The 27,873-nt window shown below is 45.6% G+C and overlaps 1 protein-coding gene across 1 annotated transcript in view; it reads right to left on the reverse strand.

Annotated features, from left to right (window-relative positions):
* The window catches only part of ITGA9 (integrin subunit alpha 9), a 308,486-nt gene that overhangs the window by 182,004 nt on the left and 98,609 nt on the right, over positions 1-27,873 (reverse strand). Inside the window, exon 15 of the mRNA XM_027859352.1 lies at positions 22,304-22,464. Coding sequence (XP_027715153.1) covers positions 22,304-22,464 — 161 coding nt within the window. The remainder of the gene's footprint in view (positions 1-22,303; positions 22,465-27,873) is intronic.

The following is a 27,873-nucleotide window of genomic DNA, read 5'->3' on the forward strand; positions in this document are numbered from 1 at the left end:
AACTGGAAGGGACCTTGGAGGTATCAAGTCCCCACCCCCACCTCCCATTGTAGCGTATCTGCTTCCTCCTCTGTCAAAGAAGTGTGTTGGATTAGATAACCCCAAAGGTCCCTTCCTGTTCTATGATCCTATCAACCACCTCTTTAAAAAGAAACAAAAACAGAAAGAAAAATTACTCATGTGTTCCTGGAGGTGAGTCTTATCCCAGTGGCTGTTTTAAAGGTTTTTTTTAAAAAGTTTAAATGATCTTCACAGACAATGACTCCAGTGGGCAAGGGCTTCCTGTCTGGCAAGTCATTTGTCAAGGAGAAGGCCTCACGAGTTCATGGTCCTCCTTAGGAAAAGAGACTGCAGGCAGGTGGAAGGCTTCAGGTTGCTCTGGGCAGAGAGCCGCAGAAGGCAGCATGTTTCTTTCCATGCCTTCCCTGATTAAAAGACGTAAGCGCCCGGACCATCAGCTCATCCAAAATTTCCAAGAAATAAGTTCAAATTTAGCCAGCCTGCTCCAGGAGAAGTTTTATGAGGTCTAAAACCGAGCAAATTCCCTCTAGAAGCAAAAGCCCGGGCCAACAAATGAGAAGAAGACAAAATGTCTTACACTCCACCTCCCCACCCAAGGAAAAAATTCCCACTGCAACTAAAGATTCCAAATGTAAACAAATATTAAAGACCACATTGGGAATTTGGATACACATAGCAAGGATAAGTCCAAATTTAAAAAAAAATTAAGTCACTGAAAGTTCCCCATTAAAAAATAAATTTTGCTTTGTTTTGTTTTCAGAATAATGGCTTTTTCCAATACAATACATACATAACGGTTAAAAACAACACTGCTCCATATTAACAGGAGAGGAGAAAAATTGGCAAAATCAGTGGGGATCTTGTTTGCATTTCTGCTGTGTTTTCTGGTCCTGCGTTTGTTTCAAATAAAACTTTCCGGCCCAATTAAAGTCACTGATGTTCATAAGTAAGTACAAATAGGTCTGAATTTCCAACCGTTAAGTTTAAATTTTGCACAATGGAAAAATTGCAAGGCTGCATTTGGAAAGCTGATGCTTCGCTACTTACTCCCTGTGTGACCTGGGGCGAGTTATTTCAATTCCCTGGCTCTCCAAATCCTTATTTGTGAAATAAAGAAAGGGTCTGGATGACCTCAGAGTTCCCTTCCAGTTCCAAAGCGACAATGCTACGACCTTGCAAACACAGCCATCATTTTGTATACAGACACCTGTAAGCCAGGCAGAAAATATTTCTCAGAGTAAATGATTCAGCCTTCCCGACAGATGTGTAAATAGCACCCTGATGGATGAATGGAGTAATTGGTTTAAGCACCAGGAATGAAAGACCAGGAAAGTTAATCTTGGCTAAACCATTAATGGCTAGAAACAATAGGCTTTTTAAACTAAAGGGAGGTTACAGCAGAGGGTGATACATTTCCAAACAAACATCCATGATCTTTGATTTCATCTTTTATGGGTAGGATGGAAATGACACAAGGGAAAAGCCAATTAGCTCGCTAAGCCATTGCCCCGTCCAAGGCAAGAGTGTTCCATGCTGTTGTTTCCCAGTCGCCCCAAGTTTTATGTCTCTCCTGGGACACCCAACCTACCATCGGGTTCCAAAGGATATTAAAAGCTTTGCTGATGTCACCAACAATCGTGGTGAGAACCTGGATCACATCCATCAGCTCCCAAGCACTGATGGAGGGCATTTCGGTATTTGGTTTCTGTGATCAGTCACTAACTGTTCAGGAAGGTCTGTTTTGAGCCAGGATGAAACTATGTTAATTAACTGAGGGTCAAGAGCACTATTCCCTCAGCAAGGAAAATGGACGGGAAAAATCAACCTCTAAAACCAGTCTTCTGGGACAGCAAGGGGCACAAAGATGGAGAGAGGAGAGCTGCAGAGAAAGAGGAGAGAGAGGTCGCTACTCTAGTGTTAGTAGGGAATATGGCACCACCAGGGATAAGAGTGCTCACCAAACAATAAAACCACAGAGAGAAATGTCCGTCTGACAAGAGTCTGGCACAAGACCCAGCTAAATTTGGTGGAAGAAAAACTGGAATTAGACTCAGGAAACCCTGAGATTGAGTCCTCCTTCTAATATTTATTCCCTGGGTAACCCTGGGCAAGTGGCTTACCCACGAAGGCTTTTAAGAAAACCAATGTACAGGTCAACTCAGGCTCCGATCTTTGGGTGAAGAAGAGTTATGGAGGAGAGAAGATTTCCTTAGCCTGGAAAGCATGATATAAAACATTTGAAAAGGGATAGCTTCTCTCCCACTTCTGTATCAATCCAGGAAGGGGGAATTTAAATACAACACAGACATCACAGTGGATTTGCAAATATTGGCAGGACCCTGGAGTTAAAAAAAAATCCTTTGACCTTGACTCCAGGATTTGGTTTTTGGTTTTGTTTTGTTTTGTTTTGTTTTTTTATCACAGACAGATTTTTAGACAGTCTGATAATTCCCCCAAAGTATTCTGCAGGAAAAGTTAGTGAATTATGGAAGTAATCATTGAATACCATACAGGACTTCCAGGAACACAGGGGACTCAGGGCAGTGGAAAGAGCCCCAAACTCAGACCCGGAGACCTGCGTGCTCAACGTGGCTTCACTAGGAGCCAGAAGAGGGAACTCAGTTTTCTCCAAGGTCTCTCCCAGCCCTGAAGTTCCAGGACCTGAGAAAGTCTAATGGTCTTTATCCTATTTCTGCCTCGAGGATAAAGGACAAATTTGTCTGCCCTGCACACCCAGACTATCTTTAGAGGCTAACAACGCATCCTTCGCGGTGCCGACACTCTCCACGCGCAACTGGACCAGCCCACCCACGCTCTCCACACACAGCAAGGATGGTTTCATTTTTGTCTACTGGTGTAGCAGACGTGGCACTGAAATGGAATTCAGGAAGATCTGGGTTCAAACGCTTCCTCAGAGACTGACTAGCTATGGGACCCTAGGCCTTAACCTCTCTGGGCCTCAGGCTGCTCATCTGTAAAAGGACTTGATGGAACCCAAGGATCATTCTGACTTCAGATCTATGGCTCTGGGACCCCTAGTGCCTAGCACAGTGCCGAGAACACAGTAGGTATTTAATGCTTTCTGAACTGAATTACACCAGAACATCAAAGTCAAACATGGAGGCCATTCCCGGTCTGTGCCATCCCCTCCAAAATCACCTTTTTATCTCCTCTGTATTTATCTAGTGTGCGCTGATTTACTTATGTTGTCTCATTAGAATGTAAGCTCTATAAGGTCAGGGACCAGTTTTTGCTTTTTCTTTGCATTCTCTATACTTAGCACAATGCCTAGCGCTTAGTAGGTACTTAGTAAGCTCTTGTTGGTTGATGATTGACACATAAGTATGGCATTCACCTAAAAAAAAAGCTATTTAAAGGCCTTTCTGCATTTGGTGCCTGAGTCTATGTACTTGAGTATCAAAATATGAAATATTATAGACTTATTTCCATCTTCTAACTAGGGACACAAAAAAGCACAAAGTCGAAAATCCAGTGTGATCAGTCCCCTTTGAGGAAACAGTGGCAGAAGGAGGGAAAGGACCGGATGCGAGGAGAAGGGGCACGTGCCTGTCCCACCAGAGTCACCCAAGTGGGAATTGCCCATTTGTCTGTCAGCCGAGTGTGCACGGGTGACACGCTTCCCAGAGGCCTGTGGTAATGTCTCCCAAATGAAACACAGCTGGAAAGAGGGAATCTGAATAAGCAGCTACACGTGGCTCTAGGGCTGGGCAAAATCCCAAGACAGAGAGACTTCATCTGCTCTCGTGATTCCATCTGCCATGACCCCCATCTTCTGCACCACAAGCTCTCCACTGTAGACCCTACAAGGAAGATGCCCCTTCACTCAAGCCTAAATTCAGAGCCATTAGCCACGCTCTTCAACAAATTCAAGTCAATAGGCTTTCCCTGTGTGCCAGGCACTGTGCCAAGTGCTGAGGCAGGAAGACAACAAAACAGATCCCGCCCTCGAGGAGCTTACATTCTGCTGAATTCTCTTGAATATCTCAGATGCTGGAAGGGACTGAACAAAAGGTGCTCAACTCAGCCGCTATCCTTCGGAAGACTGGAGCTCCCCCAACCTTGACCTCTCCCATCATGCTTCCCTTCTCATCCCCATTTCAGATATCCACTTGACTCCGAAGGTTATAAGTACTGACTACCATTTGTGAATCCACCCTCTGGACTTATAAAAATGTCCATTACATGGATTATCACATAAAAGGATACCCAAAAGACTGGTTCATCTTGTGGAAACTATGATCTCACCTCATTTCAATTCAATATTTATTAGGTGCCTGCTGTGTCAAGATGGGCACTTGGAAAACAAAGAAATATAGGGCCACCCTTCTTTCCATTGTAGCATTCTGACCACTGACAAACATCACCTAATATTCAGGATTGATCTGTATTCACATACTGAAGCCCACTGCCCCTCCTTGGCCTTGTAGCATCCAACACAAACAGCCTGGCCCAGATCCTTCTTAATGAGAATCCTTGTTTGTCCACCACCGCATACACAGTTCTCATAACTTGGCTTCACACCCAGAAGTTTTGGATGCAATTTCTGGAATGTTTTTCAAGTTTTCCCTTCTCTGTTTCCTATTGCTATATAATCCTATTTTTTTCCTTCTCCAAATTTAAAAAGAGAGAGAGAGAGAGAGAGATTAGCATAAGAACCTCTGCCCTTTTATATCCAGTGGGAAATGAAAGGAAACATAACCCAAGCCAAAATTTGCCTTTGTGTGATTAGCAACTTTCCACCAGGACTCTTGAAAGCTGCAGCTATCACAGGCCAACACGTGCTAAAGAAAGTCAACAGGGTGGGTCCCTCATCCTACCAACGTCACAGCCTTGGATTTCATGAAGCAGATAATAACATGTCTATTACTGTATAATAACATGGTGGAACCGGGTAGCAAGAAAGCCCATGCCTGGAAAGACCAAGGAAATGCCAGAAAAGACAGAGATCACTCAGATTTGGTTTGGTTTTCCCCATTCTATGATAAAAGATGCAAATTCATTCAGCAGCATTTTTATTCAGTGCCTGTTTGGGTTAAGCACTGTGCTAGGCATGGAGGCTAGAAAAAGCAATTACAGAACAAGCTCTGGCCTCAAGGTGCTTACATTTTATCATGGGACCCAACATGGATGGAATAGATGAATAGATGGATGGATGGATGGAAGGTGGGAAGGAAGGAGGGAAGGAAGGAAGGAAGGAAGGAAGGAAGGAAGGAAGGAAGGAAGGAAGGAAGGAAGGAAGGAAGGAAGGAAGGAAGGAAGGAAGGAAGGAAGGAAGGAAGGAAGGAGGGGTCCCAGCCTTCACAATGGCTCAGAGATAGAGATAGAGATAGAATGACAGGTCTAGGGCAGATGAGGAGGCCACTCGGCCAGAATGTCAGGTACACAGAGGTCGGCCGGAGGCAGACTGCAGAGGACTTCCAATGCCCAATAGAAGAGTTTGCGCTGTAACCTAAAGGACATCAGGAGTCCCTGGAGCTTCATGAGGAGGCCAGTGACATGGTCAGACCTGAGTTTTGGGAATACCACTTTGGCGGCCGTGTGCAGGATGGGTGAGAGAGCGGGGAAACTGGAGGTAGGGTGACCAGGGACGAGGTGATGAGGCCTGAGCTTGGGCGGTGGCCACAGAAGGGGAGAGAAGCCAAAACTGTTGTGGAGATAGGTAGTGAAGAAGGCTGGCGGCCAAAAGACTGAATGAAAGTGAGGAGAGACGAGCCCTGAGAGAGTTCTCATTCTCATGAGAAGCAATCCCACTTGGATTTGTATCCCAAAGAGATCCAGATCATGAAGCTTAATCAAATACAGCTCTTGGACATAGCCCTAGGGGGCACCACAGTGCACAGAGCCCAGACCTGCAGTGAGGAAGACCTGAGTTCAAATCCTGCCTCAGACATTTAGTAGCTGTGTGACCTTGGACAAGTCACTTAACTTCCATCTTCCTCAGTTTCCTCAACTGTAAAATAAGGATAATAACAACTCCCATCTCACGGGTTATTATAAAGATCAAATAAGATCATTGGAAAGCACTTAGCATGGTGCCTGGCACATAGTAGGTGCTTTATAAATGCTTATCCTCTTCCCTTCCCACAGTGATGCTTGGGCGCACGAGCAGGTTGAAGTCTGAGGAATAGCCTCAATAAATGTGTTTTTATCAATGATAACTCCATACTCAGCAAAGCTCTTCCCTTGAAACAAAACTGTGAGGTGGGTAACATTGATTATTGCTCCCATTTAAAAGAGAAGAAAACTGAGGCTTTGAAAGGTGAAAATACTAGTGAAGTATCTCAAGTGGAATTTGAAGCCCAGTCCAGACCTGTACCACCCTGCCAAGGTTCCTGCTAGCTTCAGCCTTATCTTTCAGCTCATATTTTCACAAGGGCATCTTATCTAAGAGATACAGGAGAGGATGGAGGGGGCAGGGAGGAGGGGACCTTCTCAGGGTTCATGGATACCGCAGCTGCAAGGTGGGGCTCCCCTGGCTCACGGAAGCACACACTTAAGATAAATCCAGGCATTCTCCGAGATTCTCCTTCCTGACTCCTGGACAGTCGCAACCGGAAAAAGGGTCGGGGCCATCTGCTCAGCCAAGCAAAAGATGCCCTTTGACAACACGCCCCCCAAAGCCCCAGCCAGGAGCTTTGAACCCAAGGGCAGGGAACTGGATGCTGAGATATTTTGGCCACCATATCTCATTATAACTGGGCTCCTTTGTACCACTCTGTGTTTTAAGTGATGCATGGAAAGCCACAATTCTGAGAAGAGGCCCATGAAGTTCACTAGACAACTGTCTCTGCTTGGACACTTCCAGGCATTCGAGTTGGAAGCTGTAACCAGGTAGCTACAGCCATTAAGTGACAGCCCAAAGACGTGCCTTTGATCCGTAACTTCAAGGAGGCAGCAGGGACAGTCAAGAGAATGGTAGATCTTGAGGTCAGAGAGCCTGAGTTCAAATCCTGGCTTTGCCATGTACCACCTGTGAGATTTTGTCCAAATCACTTGACCTTCTCAGGCCTCAGTTTCTCCACCTAAATAATGAGCAAGTTGAACCAAATGACCTCCCAGCTTTCAGTTGGGCACATGACTTAACCTGGGCTCCCTTATCTATAAAAGGAGGGGACTGAACCAGGTGACCTCCTGAGGGCCCTGCCATTTCTGAGTCTATTATCCCGTGATCTTGATTAAAGACCAGACTTCTTTGTTTCCACCATGTCTTAGCATAGCCCTCTGAGGTAGGTAATACAGGTATTATTGTCCCCATTAAAAGGTGAAGAAACTAAAGCCCAGAAGGTAAAAAGATTTATTTGTCCCTGGGCACAGAGCAACACTATCCACTACTCCATTCCGCCTCTAAAGAACATGTATTCTTGGAGAATCCACTGGTCTGAAGAGAGGAAAAATAGTTCTTACTGGACATGATCCTAAGACTAATTATGGAATGTTGGCTCTCTCTGACCTTATGCTTATGTATGGAAATCAGCTGATTGTATCTTTATCTCTTCTCCCCCATTAGTTTATAAATAGTTTCTGGGGGTCAGAGGTGACCAATGGCTCCATCTGCCCCCAGGTGCTGCTCCTCTCCTCACTGGGAGCACTACATAAATATTTATCACTGACTTGAGTAAACTCTACTAGCCGGAGGTCACTGGAACACTCCACATTCCCGCAGAAAGCTAGGGCAGGGGGATACTCCCAGGGGCAGCTGTGGTATGGCTGGGACCAGGAGTCAGAAGACCTCGGTTTGAATCCCAGCCCCACCATACAGCCGACTGCCTGGCTACTTTGGAGAAGTCATTCCGGGCTTCGTCCATCTCTTCCCCCTCCCCCGGCCCAGTAGGAGAATGGGCTCTCGAAAGATCTCTTCTACCTCTATCCAGTTCTATATCTATAATACTAGAAGGACTTCTAAGGGTTCCTTCTGGATCTATGATCCTAGAGCAGAGGTTCCTAACCTGGGTGGCATCTGTGACCTTGGATGGGGAAAAGATTACCTCTTTAATTTCACCAACTGCTAATTAAATTTTTTTTATTTCCTTCCCTTGTGAATTTTTTTTAAAAAGCAAACATTCTGAGATAGGGCCCATCCATGGACTTCACCAAACTGCCAAAGGGTGGATCTATGATACCTACACAAGAGGTCGAGACTTCCTGTCCCAAAGGTTCCTTCCATATCTCTCATCCTAGGAACATCTCCCAGACCTCATCTTGATGCTTAATCTCTGAGAGATCTTGAAGGCTCTGGCCAGCTCTCCATCTCCGATCCTAGGAGCTCCCAGGCCCTTCCAGCTTAAACTATCCAACCTCACCATGACTAAGCTTCAGCAAACAGACTGGGCCACTCGACAGAAGGTCAAGATACAAAACAAATTAACCAAGCCCTTTAACTCTCCTTCTCCTCTGAATCTCGAGTCATAATTTCCATTCCACACACTCAGGGTCCCATTTCAGAATGTCAAGAGTCCCCTGGGCCTTTCTCAGCCCTCGGCTCCTCACTGGGAGGGGGTGGGTGTGGCCAGGCTGCTGGAGGCTGGCTGCTGACCACCAGGAGTCTGTTTTAGATTCTACCGTTTATTAGGTTACCAGGGAGGAATATTTCCACCTTGGCTGAGGTTTTGAAGCTTGGAGAGGACACCTATTCACCCTCTTGGTGGCTCCTGGAGTTTTCAATTAGCAATTTACTGAAAGAGCAGGAGGGTCTTCTCCCTACAAACCCACTGCCCTGTTGACCACACTACACCATTTTTGCCCCAAACCAGGGGGCACCTGGGCCCGGAATACTGTGGGTAGTTCAAAGCTTTAAGATCAACATCATATGACTAACGTTGATAGCCTTAGCCCTTCTCAGCAATACAAGGATCTAAGACATCATCAAAGGTCTCATGATGGAAAATGCTATCCACATCCAGAGAAAGAACTACGGAATTTGAATGCAGATCAAAGCATACTATTTGCTCTTTTTACTTCTGTTTTGTTTTGTTTTCTCTTTCTTGTGGTTCCTCCTATTGGTTCTAATTCTTCCTTACAACATGACTAACGTGAAAATATGTTTAATGGGAATGTATATGTAGAGCCTACATCAGACTGCACACTGTGTTAGGGAGGGAGGAGGAGAAAAAGTTAAAACTCAAAAGCTTATGGAAGTGATTGTTGATAAATTAAAATAAATTAATAAAAAAAAAGATCAACATCACAGACTTGGAGAAAGATGGCAGAAGAAGAAAAAAAGGGACTTATCTAGTAGCCTTTCAAAAGTTAGCTGGAAGAGAAACTGAGGACATACTGAAACTTATAAAACCCAGAAAAGAGTGGCTATGGTGAACAAGGAAAGATTCACCGAGGCAGCTTGGGACAGTGGAAAGAGCCTTGAGTTCAAATCTCACCTCTGACAATGATCACCTGAATGACCTTGGATACTTAGCCATTTAAACTCTTTTAAAGTCTCACTGAAAGTCATTGAGCCCCTCAGGGCCTCACTCAATGGCCTCCAAGCTTCCCCTCAGCTTCAAACCTGTATGAACTTGGCAAGATCACTGAAAGTCCCGAGTCCCAGGCGTCTCCTCTGCAAAATGGCAGGGTTGGATCAGATGGCCTCAAGTCCCACGAGCTCTCTAGATATGAGCCTATGTGTGACCTTAAGCAAGTCACTTGATTTCTTCGGCCCCAGGTTCCTCACCTGTAAAATGAGGGTGGTCTCTGAGGTCTCCTTCAGCTCGAGGTCTCTGATTCCAAGATCCTCAAAGGAAAGAGAAGCATCCCCTCTCTACTCCAGAGCCCTCAGGCCGAATACTGGACTAGACAGAGCTGGCGTCCAAGACTGTGGGGAAATTCTCCTGCACTCTTAAATGTCGCCCTTCTGCTCAATGTTCGAGGTCAGCCATCTTCTGTTCCTTTCAAAAGATGGAGTTTGCAGAGGCTTCCCTCCCAGGTGAGCGTGTAGGGTCAGGGATGGAGGCAAGATGGACATCAGTGAGGTCCGCATCCTGCAGCAGGGAAGACCTACTCACCCTAAATGTGCATCTGCACAGCACGGAGAATGTGCAAAGTGCTCCAGGAGGCTGTGCTCATTTGTGCCTGACAACTGCCCAGGGAGGGAGGGGCTGCTGAGCGATTAATTAACAAGCATTTATTTGAGCACCTACTATGTGCACTAGAGATACTAAGACAAAAATGAGACTCCATGCCCTGGAAGAGCTTACATTCTGTCAGGGATGAATAGACCTATTACAGGTTCTAATTATTCCCTTTTTACAGGTGACAATACAGAGCCCAGATTTTCCTGACCCCTAACCCAACATTTTAATCATTAAGCCATAACATTCCTTTTCGGCCACTGTACAAATCCTTACTCAGCCTAGCCTAGTATAAGACAGGTCATTTCTAAGCATGGTTTAATTTCCAGGTGAACCCCTTCCCAAACCCTGCTCTGCACTTTGATATACCTTACCCCACGCCAAAAATAAAAACAGACATGGTAGAAAACACATACACGCATGCGCGCACACACATGTACATGTGCACACACACACACACACAAATGAGGCAGCATAGTTCAGTGAATAAAAAGCTGTCCTGTCCCTCCTCTGACATATACTGACTGAGAGACTCTAGGCAAGTCACTTAACCTCTCAATGCTCTGAGATTAACCTCTCTCAGACTAAGGCACAGAAGACGCCAACTTCCCCAAGAAGAAGGACTTTCTTTGCCTGGGAATTCCTGACATCAATGAAATCCAAGGTTCAGTCCTTATCCCTTATCTGTGTGTATACACATATTTGTACATACAGATACACATGTATGCATGCACACACACATACACACACACTCTCAAGTTCACATGTGTATTTAGTGACAGAAGTAGGGCTACTGTTTCTAATAATTGGAGCTTTTCAAAAATGAAACAGGTTGCCCCAAGAGATAGTGAGTATCCTGTCCCTAGAAGTATTCCAGAAGAAGCCTGGCCACCATCTGTCAGGGTCAAGATTTAACAACAATGAAAAATAATGCCTCATTACTTCTTTCCCTGATTTGTTTTTTCCTAAATGGAGACCAGAAGGAATCTCACCAGGGGAACATCTGAAGGGAGAGGAGATGAGGAGGAAAGAAAGTTCAATGATGCATTGTCCAAGCATGCGGTACAGGTGGGTAGAGCTATCTTTGGACACACAGGAAGTGTTTATTCAGTGTTTGCCGCTCTGCCCGAAAGGCTTCCATGCTCTTACCCATGCCCATTTACTTCAATGGGCCATGTGTATTCCAAAGCCAACAAGATCAGAGTTTGCCTTTCCCTGGGAATTATAGAACATTGACCTCCGACCCTCTAGTCCCTCCCGATTCTCTCAGTCTCCTTGTTCTGCCTTTGCCTCTCACAGTTCATGGTTTTGATTCTACTCTCAATTCTGATGCTGCCCTCCATCCCTGCACCGTAACTGTTCCTGCCTTGGGAATTTCCATCACAAGATAACTCCCATCATCCACCTCATGGCTCCTCCTAGATCCAGAAATCCCTTCCTCCCTAGGACTATGAATAATCTATGTAAAACCCTTTGTAGAGTTTAAAGTAGGGTTCTAGTAATCAGTCAACATCAACAAGTGCTTATTAAGCACCTACTGTGTGCCATGCACAGGGCACTGGGGATACAAAGACAAAAATGCGACAGTCCTGCCCTCAAGGAGCTTCCATTCTATTGCCATTACAGCTTACCCTTCCACAACTACCATCTCCCGATTATTTTGCAATGAAATAAAGTGGCTCTAAAGTAGCCATGTTGGGAAACAATCAAACTGCTTGGTAAACATGAAAGGCTGAGTCAAGTCCCTGTTCACTCTAGTCCATGTGGTGCTTCTTTCCATAGTTTTCCCATACTGAGCCCACCAAATGCTCACTGACAAGATGACCTGTTAATTACAAAGGCTTAAGGTCTTGTTGCCTCCAGCCCTGAAGGCAACAACACAGGAGACTCCAAACTGGAGGAAGGAGAAGAGAAGAGTCAGAACACTGTGTTTGGGATGTAGGGGTGGTATGGGAGGGAAAGGCAGTAATTACCAACACCTCTAAGAGATAAAAACAGTTTGATTCGGTGCCCGCCTCCACTCAATAATGCTCCCTCCCTTCCAGAAGACATCCTTCCTTAATTCACAATAACAACAATCCACAGAGCAGATAACATCCCCCAGTGGCCACCTCCACCCTCAAATAGAACTCCAGGACTGCATCCTCCCTTGATGTTATGGGTACCATGGAGAGAATCTCTGACCCTCTGCCCACACTGCTTCCCTGCCTCCATTTTTCCCACCCAAACACATGGTTTTCATTATCATTCCTAAGATCTAACTCAGCATTCACATTGATGCAGGAAGCCCACAGAGGTAGGGGGGAGGTAAGCAGCTGGGCTGGTCCCCCTGCTCTGTTCTCCTCTCCAGGAAAATATGTAATCATGTCCTAATGCCACTTAGCCCATCAATCTTCATTCACTGGCCATTACCGGTCCCCTCCAGCCCCTCTAAAGTAAAGTCTGACATAGCTCAGAGCCAAATGCTTTCCTCTCTTTAACGGAGGAGAAGAAGAAAGGTTCTCTTCTGAACCAACAGACTAAAGGCTGAAGGTGAGCAGGAACCAGACAGAGCTCCCACCTCTCTTTGACGTGGTCTATACACGCCAAGGGCAGAGCTCTCACACCAAGAGAGAAGTGGCCAGGAGCAGTGAGTAGCATGATGGTTGTGGTACAGCCAAGGTTGGGCCTACGTGAGAAGCAGGAAACATACTCCAGGCTTTAGGAATAAGTGAGGAAAGGGAAGGCAAGGGAAGGCAAGGGATTAAAACAGGGATAGGGATTGGACCCATGATTTTTGCTAAACGCCCTCTACCAAGCAGCAACGTCTAGTCTTGGAGAGCTGCCCAGGCCTTGAAGAGGCTAACTGACTGGTCCAGGGTCACAGAACCATGGTGTGTCAGAGGCAGGGCTTGAATCCAGGTTTTCTGGGCTCTATCCATTAAGCCACACTGCCTCTCAAGAGAAATAAAAGCAAGATAAGAAAGATGATTTGGTTCCATGTGGTTGTGGGTTTCCCTATCAAAATAATGACCTAAGAAGAAAAGGGGGAAAGAGTCAAAAGAAAAGATAATGACAGATTCTACTCTTGAAAGCAATTGACTTTGGGCCCTTTGGTGGCAAAGCAGCAGAGCCTCAGAACTGGACAGGTGTCAGACTAGGCCCTCTCCTCCAGCCTATACTAATATGGGCCTCTCCTGGGCCCAAAAGCCTGTGCCATCCAGTCTTTGCTTAGAGGCCTGCAGTGTGGGACAGCTCAGTACCATGAGCCCTTAAAGCCTTTCTCATTTCCTGAACCCAAAGGCCAACAAGTCCACCACCGACCACCATTCTGAGCCACAGTGTACATCACAACCACTAAGGCAGACATATCTCTCTTTAAAGAGGTTGGGGGAAGGGGATTTCTGACACCCCGGCAAACACCATCAACGATGAATTACTCGTAAATGTACATGGAGCAAGAGAAGCTGGATTTGACACACAAAGAAAAAGCAGGGTGTCTCAGACACGTTCTCAAAGTGGGAAAAAATCCATTGGCTACTCCAATAACTCATTAATATCAAAAAGAAAGTGTGCTGCCTGTTAGAACATGCAAAACCCAAAAACCTCTGGGATCTGGTGGTTAATCTAAAACCAGATCTTTCATTTCCCATTATTTCTCAATTAAGTCACCGCACGGGAAACCCTTAAATGATTTCAGGAGCTAAAGATCCACACCCCCTAGTTGGACGCCCCTTAGCCCCTCCCCATTTCCAGCTCCCTTTCATACGATAGCTTTGCCCTCTTACGATGTAAACTCCTTGATGGTACAGACTGTCTCTTTTTGCCTGTACTCATATCCTCAGTGCTTAGCACAGGATCTGGTACATAGTCGGTGCTTAATAAATGCTTCTTGCCTTGTCTTGCCTGACCCGAGTTCTTCACCCACACTCAGTATCCATTGCCTACACTATTGTCATAGACTTTTAACTGGTCTCCCAGTCGCATCCTCCACTCAGCTGCCAAGCTGCTAATGCAGAGGAGTGTATGGGTCACTCTATAAACTCCAGTGGCTCTGCATTTCCCTTTTGGATTGAATATGAAGTCTCAGTTTGACTTTTAAAGCCTTTCCTAGTCCCTTTCTGTTTGCTCCCCTTGTTACACTTTCCTCCCCAGTATGCACTCTGTGGTCTTGCCAGGCTGCTCTGACCCTCACACCTTTTGCATGTGTATCCCTCCATCCCCCATCCCTGTGAATTTGCATGGCGGTTGTCCTCCATACCTAGATTGCATTCTTCTCACTTCTGCTTTTTAGACTCCTTGACTTTCTTCAAAACTCAATTCAAACATCACCTTCTACATAAAGCTTTTCCTGATTCCCCTTACCCCACCACCTCCACTTTTATTATCAAGAACACAGAGAGACGTGTTCTCTCTTGTATCATCACTTATCCAAGGCTATCCAGCAAGTGAAAAGGAGACTCCTTCCCTAGGAGACCCTAACGCACCTCTTGGCTGAAATGAAATGCCACTAGATGTGTTGGAATGGACAAAGAATTGACTATGACGAAACCCCATCATGACACAACTTATTACAGTGATTAGGGTGGAGTAAAGATCAAATCCTAGTCCTTGAAACATAACTCCAGGTGATAAAAAGCCTCATGAAAAAAGGGAATTGACTGTGTCTTAACAGACAGGAAATGATGGCTTACTGACTTTCCAAGTGAGTTGTCTACGTATAGTCAGGCCAGTGAATTATTAGAGGAAAGATCAAAATCAATACCAAATGAGAATAAAGGACAAAAATGAGACCAAAATATGATATGCAATTAAAACCATTTCAGTCTGGTCTATTTGAATGAGTTGTTGATGTTGGCAAATGGGAAGTACATCAAAGAACAGACATCAGAACACGCTAATGTCATTTCCTTAGACATCTAACCAAGTAAAATCAATCACTACAACAAGGAGGCCAGAAAAACCAACCTTAGCCAACCAACCACCTCTCGATCTGATTGCCAAGCAAAGAGATATAGCAGCAAAAGGCAATACCAGTTCAGAACATGTGCTCATTTACAAAATCTTGTAGAAGAAGATAGAGGAAGATTATGAGTAGCACCTCATAGACAGAAAGAAGGAGCAGAGCTGCAAAGCTCAGTAAGAGACACAATTAAGATATCATTCCGAGAATATCTGAGGATGAAATTGACAGAAGGACAATGAATAGATTAAGAAAGGAAATAATTTGTCAGCATTTCTTTAAAGTCTACTTTCTGACAGTAAAGCAATCATATTGGGACTCCAACATCCCACAGTCCCCAACGTACTGTATGAGGAAGTTAGAGAAGGCACAAAAGAAAACCAAACTCAGAAAAGCAGCTGGATTAGACCAAATACACACAGGGGAGTCCCACACAAGAGGTACCCCAATTCTGGGGGCACTGGGAAAGCAGTTCTCAAGGTCTATAAAAAAGAGAAGGATGCTGAATGCTTGGAGAAAGAGTAGCTGGTACTACTATTGAAGAAGACAAAGGAGAAAATTTCATTGACTACTGACCATAGGCCTACTTTCCTGTCATAGAGGATAGATGATGCAAAACCTGATGGAACAGAGAGTCCTCAGGACAGATGGTGAGCTCCTCTAAATTCTCCTGTTTGCATGTGACATTGTACTGATTACACCAAACCTCCTGAATGAGATCACTTTGGGAGGGAAGCAGATTTCTCTAATGCCAAACCATTAAAGCATCTATAAGATCCATAATCATTCTAAGAGAAGCAGTGTGTCAAAGTAAATAGAGAGCTAGCCATGATATCAGGAAGGCCTGAGCTCCAGTCCTCCACCTGATGAATATTGACTGGCTAATCCTGAGCCAGTTACTTAACTTCCCATGCCCCAGGCAGCTCTCTGGGATGATAAACATCAGACAAGATGCCGGACTGCATTAGGAGAGAGGCTTCCTCACCAGGAGCAATGCCCCCACCAGGGACACCACAGATCCAGTCCAAAAAAAAAAAAAATCACTCTAAAGAGTTTGACTCAATTACTCACACAAAAAAAACCAAGTGGATAAAGAAACCCTACTGTACATACTATGACGTGCAATTGGAAGGATAGTCCACAGAGCTGGTCTGCCAGTACATATATATCCTGGATAGTCACTGGAGATGAACAATGAGCTGGGTCCAAATTTTAATAGAGCAGGCTGGGTTACATTTGGAAAGTTACCAAGTGTCCCCTGAAATGATGGCCCATCTTTTAATACCAGTATTCTTCCAATGGAGAATTCAAAATTCAGGAAGCAATTATTAGGCACCTATTACATGCAGAAACTATACAAGGAAACACAGATACAAAAACATTAACCGAAGAAGTCCCTGGCCTCAAAGACCTTACGTTCTAATTTCAGAAAGAGTTTTACTCAGAGATTGTGGAATCTATTGCTAAAATAATCCTTGAAGAATTAAACTTGAGGCACCCAAAGAACAAAGGAGACATAAACAGACTACACCACGACACCAATGAAGAATAAACCACACGTTAGAAAAGATTTCGAAGAGCTCACTGTCTTCTCCCCAAACCTCCCTCTCCATGACAAACTTGCCAATTACTTTCTTTTTTATTTATTTATTTTAATTTAATTTTTCTAAAACTTAAATATACAATAAGAAAAGAAAAAGAAATATATTATAAACTTAAATATTAAAATTTAAATGCAAAATAGGAAAAGAAAAAAATGTCATGTGCACAGCTGAATGTAAGGATTCAAAATACATAGCAATAAATTTCCATTTCAAGAAAGCTTATGCAATCCAATGATTTTCAAGGGCACCACTGACCTACCAATTACTAAAGTTGGTAACCTCAACGTCACCTTCTCCTCTTCCCTTTCACACGACCCATGGAGCCAATAAGTCTAATCTTGTTCTACCTCCAGAAAGAGACTTGTCTCTAACATACCTGCCCTTCTCTACCTACATGACCCTAACCAAGGCCTCATCACCCCTCCCCAGACTACTGCAACAGCTTCCACTGGATTGCCTGGATGAAGTCTCTCCCCAGCCCATCCTTCATGCAGCTGCCAGAGAACTCATCCTAAAGCATAGCTTCTCCTCCATGTCAATAACCCTCAATGCCTTCCTATTACCATTACCATTAGGATCAAATACGGTATAAATACTCCTGGTGTTTGGAGGTCTTCACAGCCTGACCCCACCCACCCAACCATCACAGTCTCCTGACACTTCATGCTCCTCTGCCTAGCTATGGTTCAGCCATACTGGCCTCCTTACCAACGGTAGGTTCCACCTCCCACCTCCAGGACTTTGCACCGACCATCCCCCATACCTGGAAACTCTCTTTCCTCACCTCAGCCTCTAGAATCCCTGGCTTCCTTCAAGACTCAGCTCCAAAGCTACCTTCTGCAGGAGGCCTCTCCTAGTCTCCCCTCCCAGGTTATCTTCATTTTTCTCTCTATTTATATTTTATGTGTCTATTCCTATACTGGGGGTGGGGGAGTGGGGGGAGGGTCTTCCTCAAGAGAATGGAAACTCCTCGAAGAGAAAGGTTGTTTTTGCTTTGTCTTTGTGCACCTGAGCTTAACACAGATATTGCCTCAAATAAACAAAGAGCTGAATAAATGCTTGTTGATTGATTGATGGATGGACCAGAAAAAGAAGTGGGCTGCTCCCATAGGAAGACTTAGGGATAACAAATGAACTGTCTGTGTGCTCCATTGGTACCCATGGACATGCCCACAAGACACATAAAGTCTCCACCACCTCCCCGTATACCCCCTCTGCCTATGGAAGATTTAAGGAAGGTTCAGGACAAGGGTCATACACAGCATGAGCAAGCATGGATATTATAGTTTTATCAAAGTAAAAAAAATCAAGAGATCAAGTGACATGAATTTATGAAGTGCCTACTTTGTGCCAGGCACTGAAGACACAAAGACAAGACAGAAACAATCGTCCCTGCCCTCGATGAGCTTACACTCGACTGAGGGAAACGACATGCTGGGGCACGTGGAAAACACATACAAGAGAAGTATAAGGTGATTTGGGAGAAGAAGGCCCCTAGACCGGTAGCTTGCCCCACTGGCTTCCATCCATCTAGATTATACATCCTGCCGTATCTGGAAGGAATATCTCGGGGGGAAAAGAGAAGATACAGAAGCTTTACATAAAGATGTCCCAAACAAGACACAAATTGCCTGTCACAGGCTGCCTCTTATCATCATCTGCTGACCAGATGGTGTTTAGTAAACTCGAATTCTTCTATTTATCTTACCAGACATTTCTATGAAGTTGAGTGAAGGGTCCCCATGGGAAAAAAAACTCTGCTCCAAGGCTCTGGAGTCCATACAGACCTTTTAAAATGCCTCAAGCTAAAGAGGGCCCCAAAGCCCTTCATGCTAGCTCTGCTGGGAAGTCCAGACAGTTTGGGATAACCTATGCCCTCAAGGCCTGCAACCTCTCTCACAAGAGCCAACGGCCCCAACAGCTGTTGCCCACAGCTGGATAAACCATAAGCCACGAGGGTCACAGCTGGTCCACATCCCTGACACCTAGCCAGTCAGATAATATCACTATTTCCTTATTCCCTAAACTCTAGCCCTCCACTGAAATCCAGAAAAATCTGGGCAGGAAAACCACTTCTCATGCCCCAAATATGTGGCATCATAAGCAGTGGTTAATGTGGATATCGATTCTCAAGCTACGCATGTTTTTCTAGGCTGTGCTTCTCTCGTGGATTCCACAGAGCATCTCATTGTGGACGCATGATCTCCAGCAACGCACAGGGAAAAGGCAATGCATTTTGCGAATTTTAATCCTGCCTCTAACTCCCTATGGGACCTCACACAGAGACCTTCTCCTCTTTGGACCCTGTTTCCTCATCTACAGAATGAGGGGCTGGACAAATGGCCTCTGCGGTCCTTTGAAGCACCAACTCCACGCTGTTCTGGTCCTCGGTGCTAATAGCACAGCACATATCTGAGCACACATGTCACCCTTGTCTCCTGAAGCCGACATCATGGTGGGGTCCATGATATTGTGATGAGGCTGGTTGCTTTGTTTTTCAGAGAGAGAGAGATCAAGAAGATATAATTTGAAAGAAATATTCATGAAAATACAGTGGTTCAAGCTTGCCTTTTTCAGCATGGATCGCATTGTGGGTTTGTGTGTTTTCTTAAATAAATCCTTATTTTTCTTTGTTTTGGTCAATTTAGAAAGTTTCATGATGAATTTAGGGATTTGATTCAATAAAAATCACCAAGTCCCTGACAAGCATGAGGCATTGTACAGGTGCTGAGAATGCAAAGGCAAAAATGGAACGTCCCTGCCCTCAAGCCGCCTACATTCCACTGGGAGAAAGCAAAACGACGGCCACGAAGACATGAAAATACAAAATACACATAGCTACAAAGTCACTTTGGCAGGAGGATTCTAACAGGTGGGAGAATAGCCAAAGACTTCACATAGAAAGGTGGCATTTGTTCTGACCTGTGAAGGAAGCTAGGGATTCTAATCATCAGAAATGAGGAGGGAGAATATTCCCCACAGGGCAGCAGTCCGTGCAAAGGCACAGAGATGAAAGGTGGATGGTTATGTGAGAGCACAGTAAATGGGCCGGTTTGGATGGAATGCAGAGTCCAGGGGGCTAGGAGGCACCAGTATTGTGCAACAAACCGGGAAGGACAGCTGGGGACAGACTGTGAAGCTCTCTGAACTCCAAACAAAGGATTCTGTATTTGATCCTGGAGGGAGTAGGGAGCCATAGCAGTTTTGTTGAATGGGAGTGATAAAGTCGGTCCTGTGCTTTACGAAGGTCACTTTGATGGCTGAGTGGAGAGAGACTTGGAGCAAGCAGACCCATCAGCAGCTGCTGCAGTCGTCCAAGCGTGCAGGGACAGGGGTCTGCACCAGAGTGGGGGCAGTGCCAGAGGACAGAAGGGGACATATTTGAGAAATGCTGCAAAGGTAACACTAACATGACGTAGCAGCGTAAGAGAAAGTGTGGGGTGGAGAACAACACCAAAACCTGAGAGACATCAACAGTAACTGGGAAGGCAGGAGGATGGGAGAGTTCGGTGGGAAAGATAACGAATCTGTTTTGGACAGACTGAGTTTCAAATGCCCAGGAGACATCCAGTTGGGGATGTCTAACAGGCAGTAGGAGATACAAGACCAGAGGTCAGCAGAGGGGTTAGGGCTAGTTAAGCGGATCTGAGAACCATCAACATGGAGATAATTTAATCTATGGAAGCTGATGAGATCATCAAATAGACCTCTACAGAGGGAAAAGAGAGCCCGGGACAGAGCCCTAGGAGACAACCGTGGTTAACAGGCATCACCTAGAAAAAGATCCAGCAAAAGAGAGGGAAGGAGGAGCAGTTAGACAGGAAGGAGGAGTACCAGGAGAAAACTTAGAGAAGACAGAGGGTGATCGACAGTGTCAACAGCTTCAGAGGTCAAGAGGGATGAGGATTGTGAAAAAACCACTGACTCAGTGATTAAGAGACCCTTGGTAACCTTGGAGAGAGCAGGTTCAACTGAAGGGTGATCTTGGCAGCCAGGTTGTGGAGAGAAGAAAAGAGTGAGAGGAAAGGAAGGTATAGACTGTAGACAGCCTTCTCAAGGAGTTTAAACACAAGAAGTAGGGAGGGGGAGAGACAGAGAGACAGAGAGACAGATAGAGAGACAGAGAGACAGAGAGGAGAGATGATGGCCACTGGGGCAGGGGGAAGGAAAAAGGGACTCTGTGGTTGCAGACGGGGTGCCAGGAAGAACCTAGACAAAAAGAGGGAAATTAGGAGGAGGTGTAGGTTTGGGGGAAAGATACCCAGTTCTATTTGGGCCAGGCTGAGTTGGCGATGTCTCCAGGTCCTCCAGCCGATGGAGGCCCATTGAGCTGCGTCCTCACAGATTCTGGACTTCCCCATTTATAAATTATTTGTACTCTCCCCTTCCTGAAGTCACTTCCTATTTATTAATCATCCTACAGATTCTCCTCGTGCAGAATGTAAGTTCACTGAAGGCAGGGACTGTTTCACTTTTCTCTTCGTATAAGTATGATAGAGTACTTAGAATGCTGGTCTTGGAGTCACAAAGACTGTGGTCCAAACTCCACCTCAGACTCTTACAGAGCCAGACACCAACTCAGCTCCCCGTCTGTAAAATGAGGTGGCTGAACTTTGTAACCTCCAACGTCCCTTCCACTTCAGGACCTATGATTCCCCAGGCCGAGCACTGTAAAAAATGCCCACTGAATGCGCCTTCACAGACACTGTCTCATTAGGTCCTCACAACAGTCACACGAGGTAGGCAGGGCAACTACTATTATCCCTATTTTATAGATGAAAACACTGAGACTAAAGAGGAAAAGTGCCACCCAAAGTCACACAGTCAGGAGATAATGGAAGCAGGCCTAGAATGCAGATATTCCAATGGTGAGGCCCTTGCTTTTCCAGGGCCCACACTTGCTAATCTTCTGGCAAAGGGTTTCCTAGTACATAAGCTTGCAATGACCGATACCTTCAACAGTCCTGAGCTCTCACTTGAGCCTCATGTCCGCAGCATCTGCTCATTCCAAGACTAACGTGGGTGTTTTCCCATCTACCACTACAGCCTCCAGGCATCCAACCACAGGCTGGGCCCCTCACTCCCAGGCTTAATGGCAAAGTCCATTTAATAAACAATTACAAGAGGAGAAAAACATTTTAAGGCTCATATAGAGAGGGTGGGAAGGCCAAAAAATGTACTTTTAAAATAAACAGAAAGTAATTGAGGAGGATAAAAAATACAGTCTCCACCAAATGTAACTATTTTGGAGTTTAGGACTCAATATGGGAAAGCAGAGATACCTAGCAAAGCAACAGGTGTAAGCTGAACCAGCATCCTTGTGGCCAGGCAACTTGACAGCCTCTGCCTGGGTCTCTTCTCCAAGAGGATCCTTGGAGGGGAAAGGATGGGAGGGAGGGCAAGACCCTTCCCAGATATCTGGCTGCCTGCTTCTCAAAGAATCAAGGAGAGAGAACATTTCAGAGAACGGTCAAACATGATGTTGAGATTCTAAGTTGTGTCCTCCCCAAAGGACTTCTGCAACAAGTCAAAAGAGTGAACGAATTGGCCACGACTCTGGATGAATGTCCCTGGTAATTTCATGCTATCTGCAGAGGGAAAGAGAAGCCCCCGCTGACTGTCAGGATGCAAGAAGGATGTCTCGGACTGACCTTCACATGGGCTTGGTAGTGTTCACATTTCTCCTCCATGTAGGAAAGCTGCATCTTCTCAGAGACCTGCCCCATCGTTTCTCCAAGAGACATGAAGTACACCCGAGGCTGTTGACCCTTCTCCTTTTTGGTCACATCTGCCGTCAAGACATAATTCAAGCCTGTTGATAGACAGAAAAAGGATAAATATAATGCAGTCTTCTCCCGACCCAGTGGGGAAAGACCAGATGCAGTGAATCTTTGACTGGTGTCATGTACAGAGGAAAACTCGAGATGCCTTCAATCAGGACAATGTTATGATCCACCTGGAACGAGAAATTCCTAACTGAGAATGGGATAGTCAGATGGAAATTAAAATCAGACATTTCTAGGGGACACGAATCTAAGTGAAGATGACCGTTTCTTCTGAGTCTTCACTCTAAATTCCATACTTATCCTCCATTTGTGATGAAACCAGATCAATTACAGGATCATAGGACCAAATGTACTTAGGATCATAGGCTTAGAATTAGATGGGAACTTAGAAGTTCTCTAGTCCAATCTCTTCATTTTACATACGGGGAAATGAAGCTCAGAGAAGCTGACCATGGTCACAGAGATAGAACATGTCAGAGGAAGTAGTCAAACCCAAGTCTTCTGATTTCCATTTCAGATCTATTTCCACTGACCATGTTGCCTCAACTGCTCTGGTAATACATATTCTCACGACCAATATCATTATCATATTACCACCCACACGTCAACTTCCTCTCTCTGAAAGGATACCACAAGACAACTAGACGTGAGTCATGTATCACTAGCCTTCACAGATGGGACCTGATTAGAAATGTTCAGACTGTCTTGCCTTTGACCTATGCCCTATATGCTGATTCGTGACCACCACCATAAAGAAGCATCATTGAACACTGTGAGGTTGGACCCAAGGCTGAGAAAACTTCAGTGACTTGGGAAAATCCAAGAGAAATATAAAACTCATTATTATTTCCCTCAATAATTCCCTTTTCCAAACTTCCCCATTTTGGTTGAGGATACTGCCACCATCCCCCCAGTCAGCCAGGTTCCAAAGCTCAAAGTCATCCTTGAGTCTTCCCTGCCCTCCTCTCCATATTCTACCAGGTGAGATGTCTTGTTGATTCCACAACATCCCCCCTGGGCCCCATTCTTTCCATTCACCCATCATCATTTCTCACCTGAACTACTTCACTTCCTCAAAATTGTCCTCCCTGCTCCAGTCTCTCCCCAACATGGCTGCCAAATTTATTTTCCCAAAAGGCTCAAATCTGCTCAAGAAGCTTCTACAGCTCCCTATTGAGTCTAGGACAAAATGGCAACTCCTCAGTTGGGTACTGAAAGCCCTCCACACCTTGGTCTGGCTCCCATCTACCTCTCCAGCCTTCTGTCACATTACATCTCCTTTAAACTCGAGTCATTCTAATCAAATTAGATTCTCAGGTGTTCTCTGCATAGGACCTTCCACCTACCATCTTGGTGCCTACGCACTGGGGGCCTTCCACGTCTAGAGTGCCCACTTAGCATCCCACGCATAGCACAGGTAGGATTTCTTGTTGTTTGGTCATTTCAGTCGTGTCTGACTCTTCCTGACACCATTTGGAGTTTTCTTGGTAAAGAGACTGGAGTCGTTTGAGGGAAGAAGGGATTTGAACCCAAATCGTCTGTCTCTAAATCAAGCATTCTTTCCACTGCCCCCAGCTGCCTCTTAAGTCCTAACACCTTATACTGACCCATACAAGATGTGCCATTACTTAAATCGACATTTCAATTACATTCAGGGAGTGTCTAACTTATATTTTCAAAATTTCATTTCTGTCTTTGTAGCCCTAGTGCTTTGCAGACAATAGGTACTTAATAAATGCTCATTAAGCATAGGAACACAAGAGAGAAATCAACAGAGGAAGGAAAACAATAAGAGAAATGACTTCAACAACATTATTGGAAAGAGAGAATAAAACAATCCTATCCTAGCTCTGAGAAATTCAACCAAGCTTGGCCCCAGTGAAGAGATATGGGAAGGCACCTCCCCCTGCTTCTTTGCAGAGTGAGAGCCTGTGGGTGTGGAACATTGCATATAAAACGCCAGACTTTTTTGATTTGCTGGTTGGTTTTGCTGAGCTTTTTTTTTTCCTTTTTTTATTCTTTGCAATAAGGAACTGCTTCTTGGTGGGGGGGAGGAGGAAGGAAGGGTACAGTGGGAAATGTAGATGATGTAAAAGCAATGTAATTTTACTTCTTAAAAAATGCTTTCTGAATTGAAGTAAAAAGAAGTCAAAGTTTGTTGACCTGTAATAACACAGAAAGGGCGACTGTCCTCCCAGGCCCTCCAATGCCATCCCAATCACCCCAAAAAGCTATTTCTACCCACAAAATCACATTGACTTCATGAAGCAGCTATGGAGCACCCTGGTGACTACTTCCAAAGCAGACCCCTTCCCTCCCTTCCATTCTTTCCATCTTTCTATCTTCCAGTCTCTGCTAGCTAGGCTTCTGGCTGAGCCCCAGGAAGGGGAGACTCTGGGTCCCCCAGATAACACACACAGCAGACACTCTGCGATCCTGTCACTGATGCTGACGATACTTTAGCACAAAGCCCCCACCAAAGCTGCAGCTCTTTTAAAGGGCAATGAGTGAGGTGAGATTGATGTTCCACTGTCATGAGAGGCAGGCCCCCTGCCAATTCCTGAACTCAGGAATTCCCATCAGTAATGTGGCACAACATGCTTATAAAATTAAAACCAAATCAAGCTCCTCCTCCAAGGACAAATGTCCTTAGGGTCACATACTTAGAACTGGAAGGGCTCATCTTACAGCTGGGGAAACAAAGGCCACACATGGAACATGACTTGCCCAAGGTCATACAGAGATAAAAGGTAGATTCCAGGTCCCCAGACGCCATATACCATGCTCTCTCCATTGCTCCATCCTGCCTCATGACTGTACCTTTCACTTCCACTCTTACAGAAGATGCTAATAAAGAAAACATGACTTGTTCTGTAATGTAAAGGACACTTGAGTGACGAGAGAGCTGCCATGTTGTGCCTTAGACCCCACACACGCTATGGAGAAAGACTCTGCCAGTCGCCTCTTGGCATTCCGGGGGGATGGGTTGGATTAGACAGCCATTATCACACCCAGACTGGTCATCCAGCCGTTGCCTAAAGACTGCCAACAAGGAGCAGCTCCCAAGGAAGCCTCTGCTCTGGGCCAGCCTCAGTCTCCAGGAAGGATTTCCCTTATCTTAAGCCTCAACTGGCCTCTTAAAACTGCCCCCTATTGTTCCCAGTGCTTCCTGACTGGAAAACAGAACTGATCCAACCCTCTTCTAGGTGACAACCTTCCAGATACTTGAGTCTCCTCTTCTCCAGGCTAAACGCTACTGGTTCTTTCAAGTGTCCTCATGTGGCATGGACTCCAGGCCCTTCAACAATCCTGGCTGCCATCCCCTGGACACCATCCACTTCACCAATGTATTTCCTAAACTCCGGTTCCCAGACCCGCACATGGCGCCCCCCAAAGTGATCTGACCAGGGCAGAGGACAAAGGTTTTCTTTGCCTTCTTCCTCCAAGAAGCACAATCTAGTAACGTGATCTATGAGCACACGGGCTCTTCTGGCTGTCATATCACAGGCAGCTTGAAGGCCACTCCTTTTTCAGTAAAACTGCCAACCACGCCTCCCTCATCTTGGACTTGGGAAGCTGATTTTTTAGACCCAACTGCAATACTTTACATTTTGTTGTTGCTGAGTCATGTCCGACTCTTCGTGACCCCATTTGGGGCTCTTCTCAGCAGAGATACTAGGGCGGTTTACCATTTTTTTCTCCAACTTATTTTACAGTTGAGGACACTGAGGTAAACAGGGTGATGTGACTCGCCCAAGGTCACACATCTAGTAAGTGTCTGAGGCCAGATTTGAACTGTTAGATGAGTCTTCCTGAATCCAGGGCCAGTACTCTATCCACTGCACTACCTAGCTGCCTCACTACCATTACTACTACTAGTACTACTAGTACTACTACTACTACTACCACCACTACTACCATTATTATTAATATGCTTTTCTAACATAAGATGAACAGACTGGGCCCAACCAAACATGAAGATTATCTCACTCACTAAAAATTCCTGGGTGAGAAGGAACACAAGGTCATAAATCCGGGCCATGTTTTGCAGGGCCATGCCCTCACTAGGGCAGACCACACACACACACACACACACACACACACACACACACACACACACCCCCAACCAGCCTCTCGCTAGAGTTTTCATTAATGCTAAGAGAACCAATTCCATCAGCGGACATTGAAGAATAAGAAGCCCAGGTGACTGCCCTGGCTTTTAATAACATCAAAGCAATCGATCCAGGGGAGGGAGGGACTGGAAGGGACCTCGGTGGTTGCCCCAGGGAACATTTCCTCTCTGGCTAATGGATTTCCTGGGCCCCTGCCCCTCTGGGATTCTGGTCGTTCACCACAGACGTTGGCAGACACCCAGACGAGAGCCGCCTCTGTGCACTGACCTCAAGGAACCCCAGAGCTTCAGGAGGGGGGGTCCCCAGAGAGCTGAGCAATTGTGCTAACGCTGTAATGAAGGACTAAGAGGAGTGTATCCCCGGGGGGTCTTCCATCACAAACGTAACACTAACCCAGTGACCTATGAATGAGCAAGGCCCACTGGTCTCAGATTCAGGCCCACATACATCTGTCTGTATGAGAGCGCATCTGTAAAGAGCTTTGCGAACCTTAAATCACTATTGAAACGTCAGCTCCAGACCCACCAATAAGCACGGCACAGGCAAGAACAAGACCGGGGGGATTTTTCCTGTGTCTGCTCATGACAAACTTACACAGACGGACGGTGCCCAGAAGACAGCAAAAAAGCGACTTCTGAGGCCCCACGATGGGTCGTTTGGGGGGTTTCTGTGTTGGTTTTTTGTGTCCGATCTATTTTTTGTTCCACATATGATTTCCTTCAGGGAGGAAACTAATGACAAAGGATACAAAGAAAGATCTCAAAGTTCCCCTGCCGAGGTCCCAAGGATGGCTACGGAGCTTTCAGTCGAGGAGAGCTGGGTTAGAATCCCGTTTCATATATTGCATGACCTTGGGTAAATCATTTAATCTGAGACTCAGTTTACTCATCTGTAAAAAGAAGGGATTGCTCTCAGCCCTTTTCTGGGGCATATGATCCTATGAAAGGCGCTTGAGGCTTCCAGGGGCTCCGCACCACCACTGCTGTATCCTCCTGGCCTCCTTCCAGACTCCGCCCCACCCTCTACAGACCCTTACCAGTCCCTGCTACACGCCCCCCTCACCAGATGCAAGTTATGCTCCTTCCTACCCACTTTGCAGGTCTCTGGTGAATCACAGAGTGAAAGATTTAAAGGTCATGCCCAAACCCCTCACTTTACAGATGAGGAAACTGAGGCAAAGAGAAGTCAAGTGATCTGCCCAGGGTCACCCAGCTAACAAGGGTCTGAGGCAGGATTTGAACCCAGATCTTCTTGACTCCAAGCCCACTGCCCTAACCGCTGTGCCACATGTGCTATCTCCCT

The sequence above is a fragment of the Vombatus ursinus genome, unplaced genomic scaffold, assembly GCF_900497805.2.
Source record: "Vombatus ursinus unplaced genomic scaffold, bare-nosed wombat genome assembly UNPS02014166.1, whole genome shotgun sequence".
Taxonomy (NCBI): Eukaryota; Metazoa; Chordata; class Mammalia; order Diprotodontia; family Vombatidae; genus Vombatus; species Vombatus ursinus.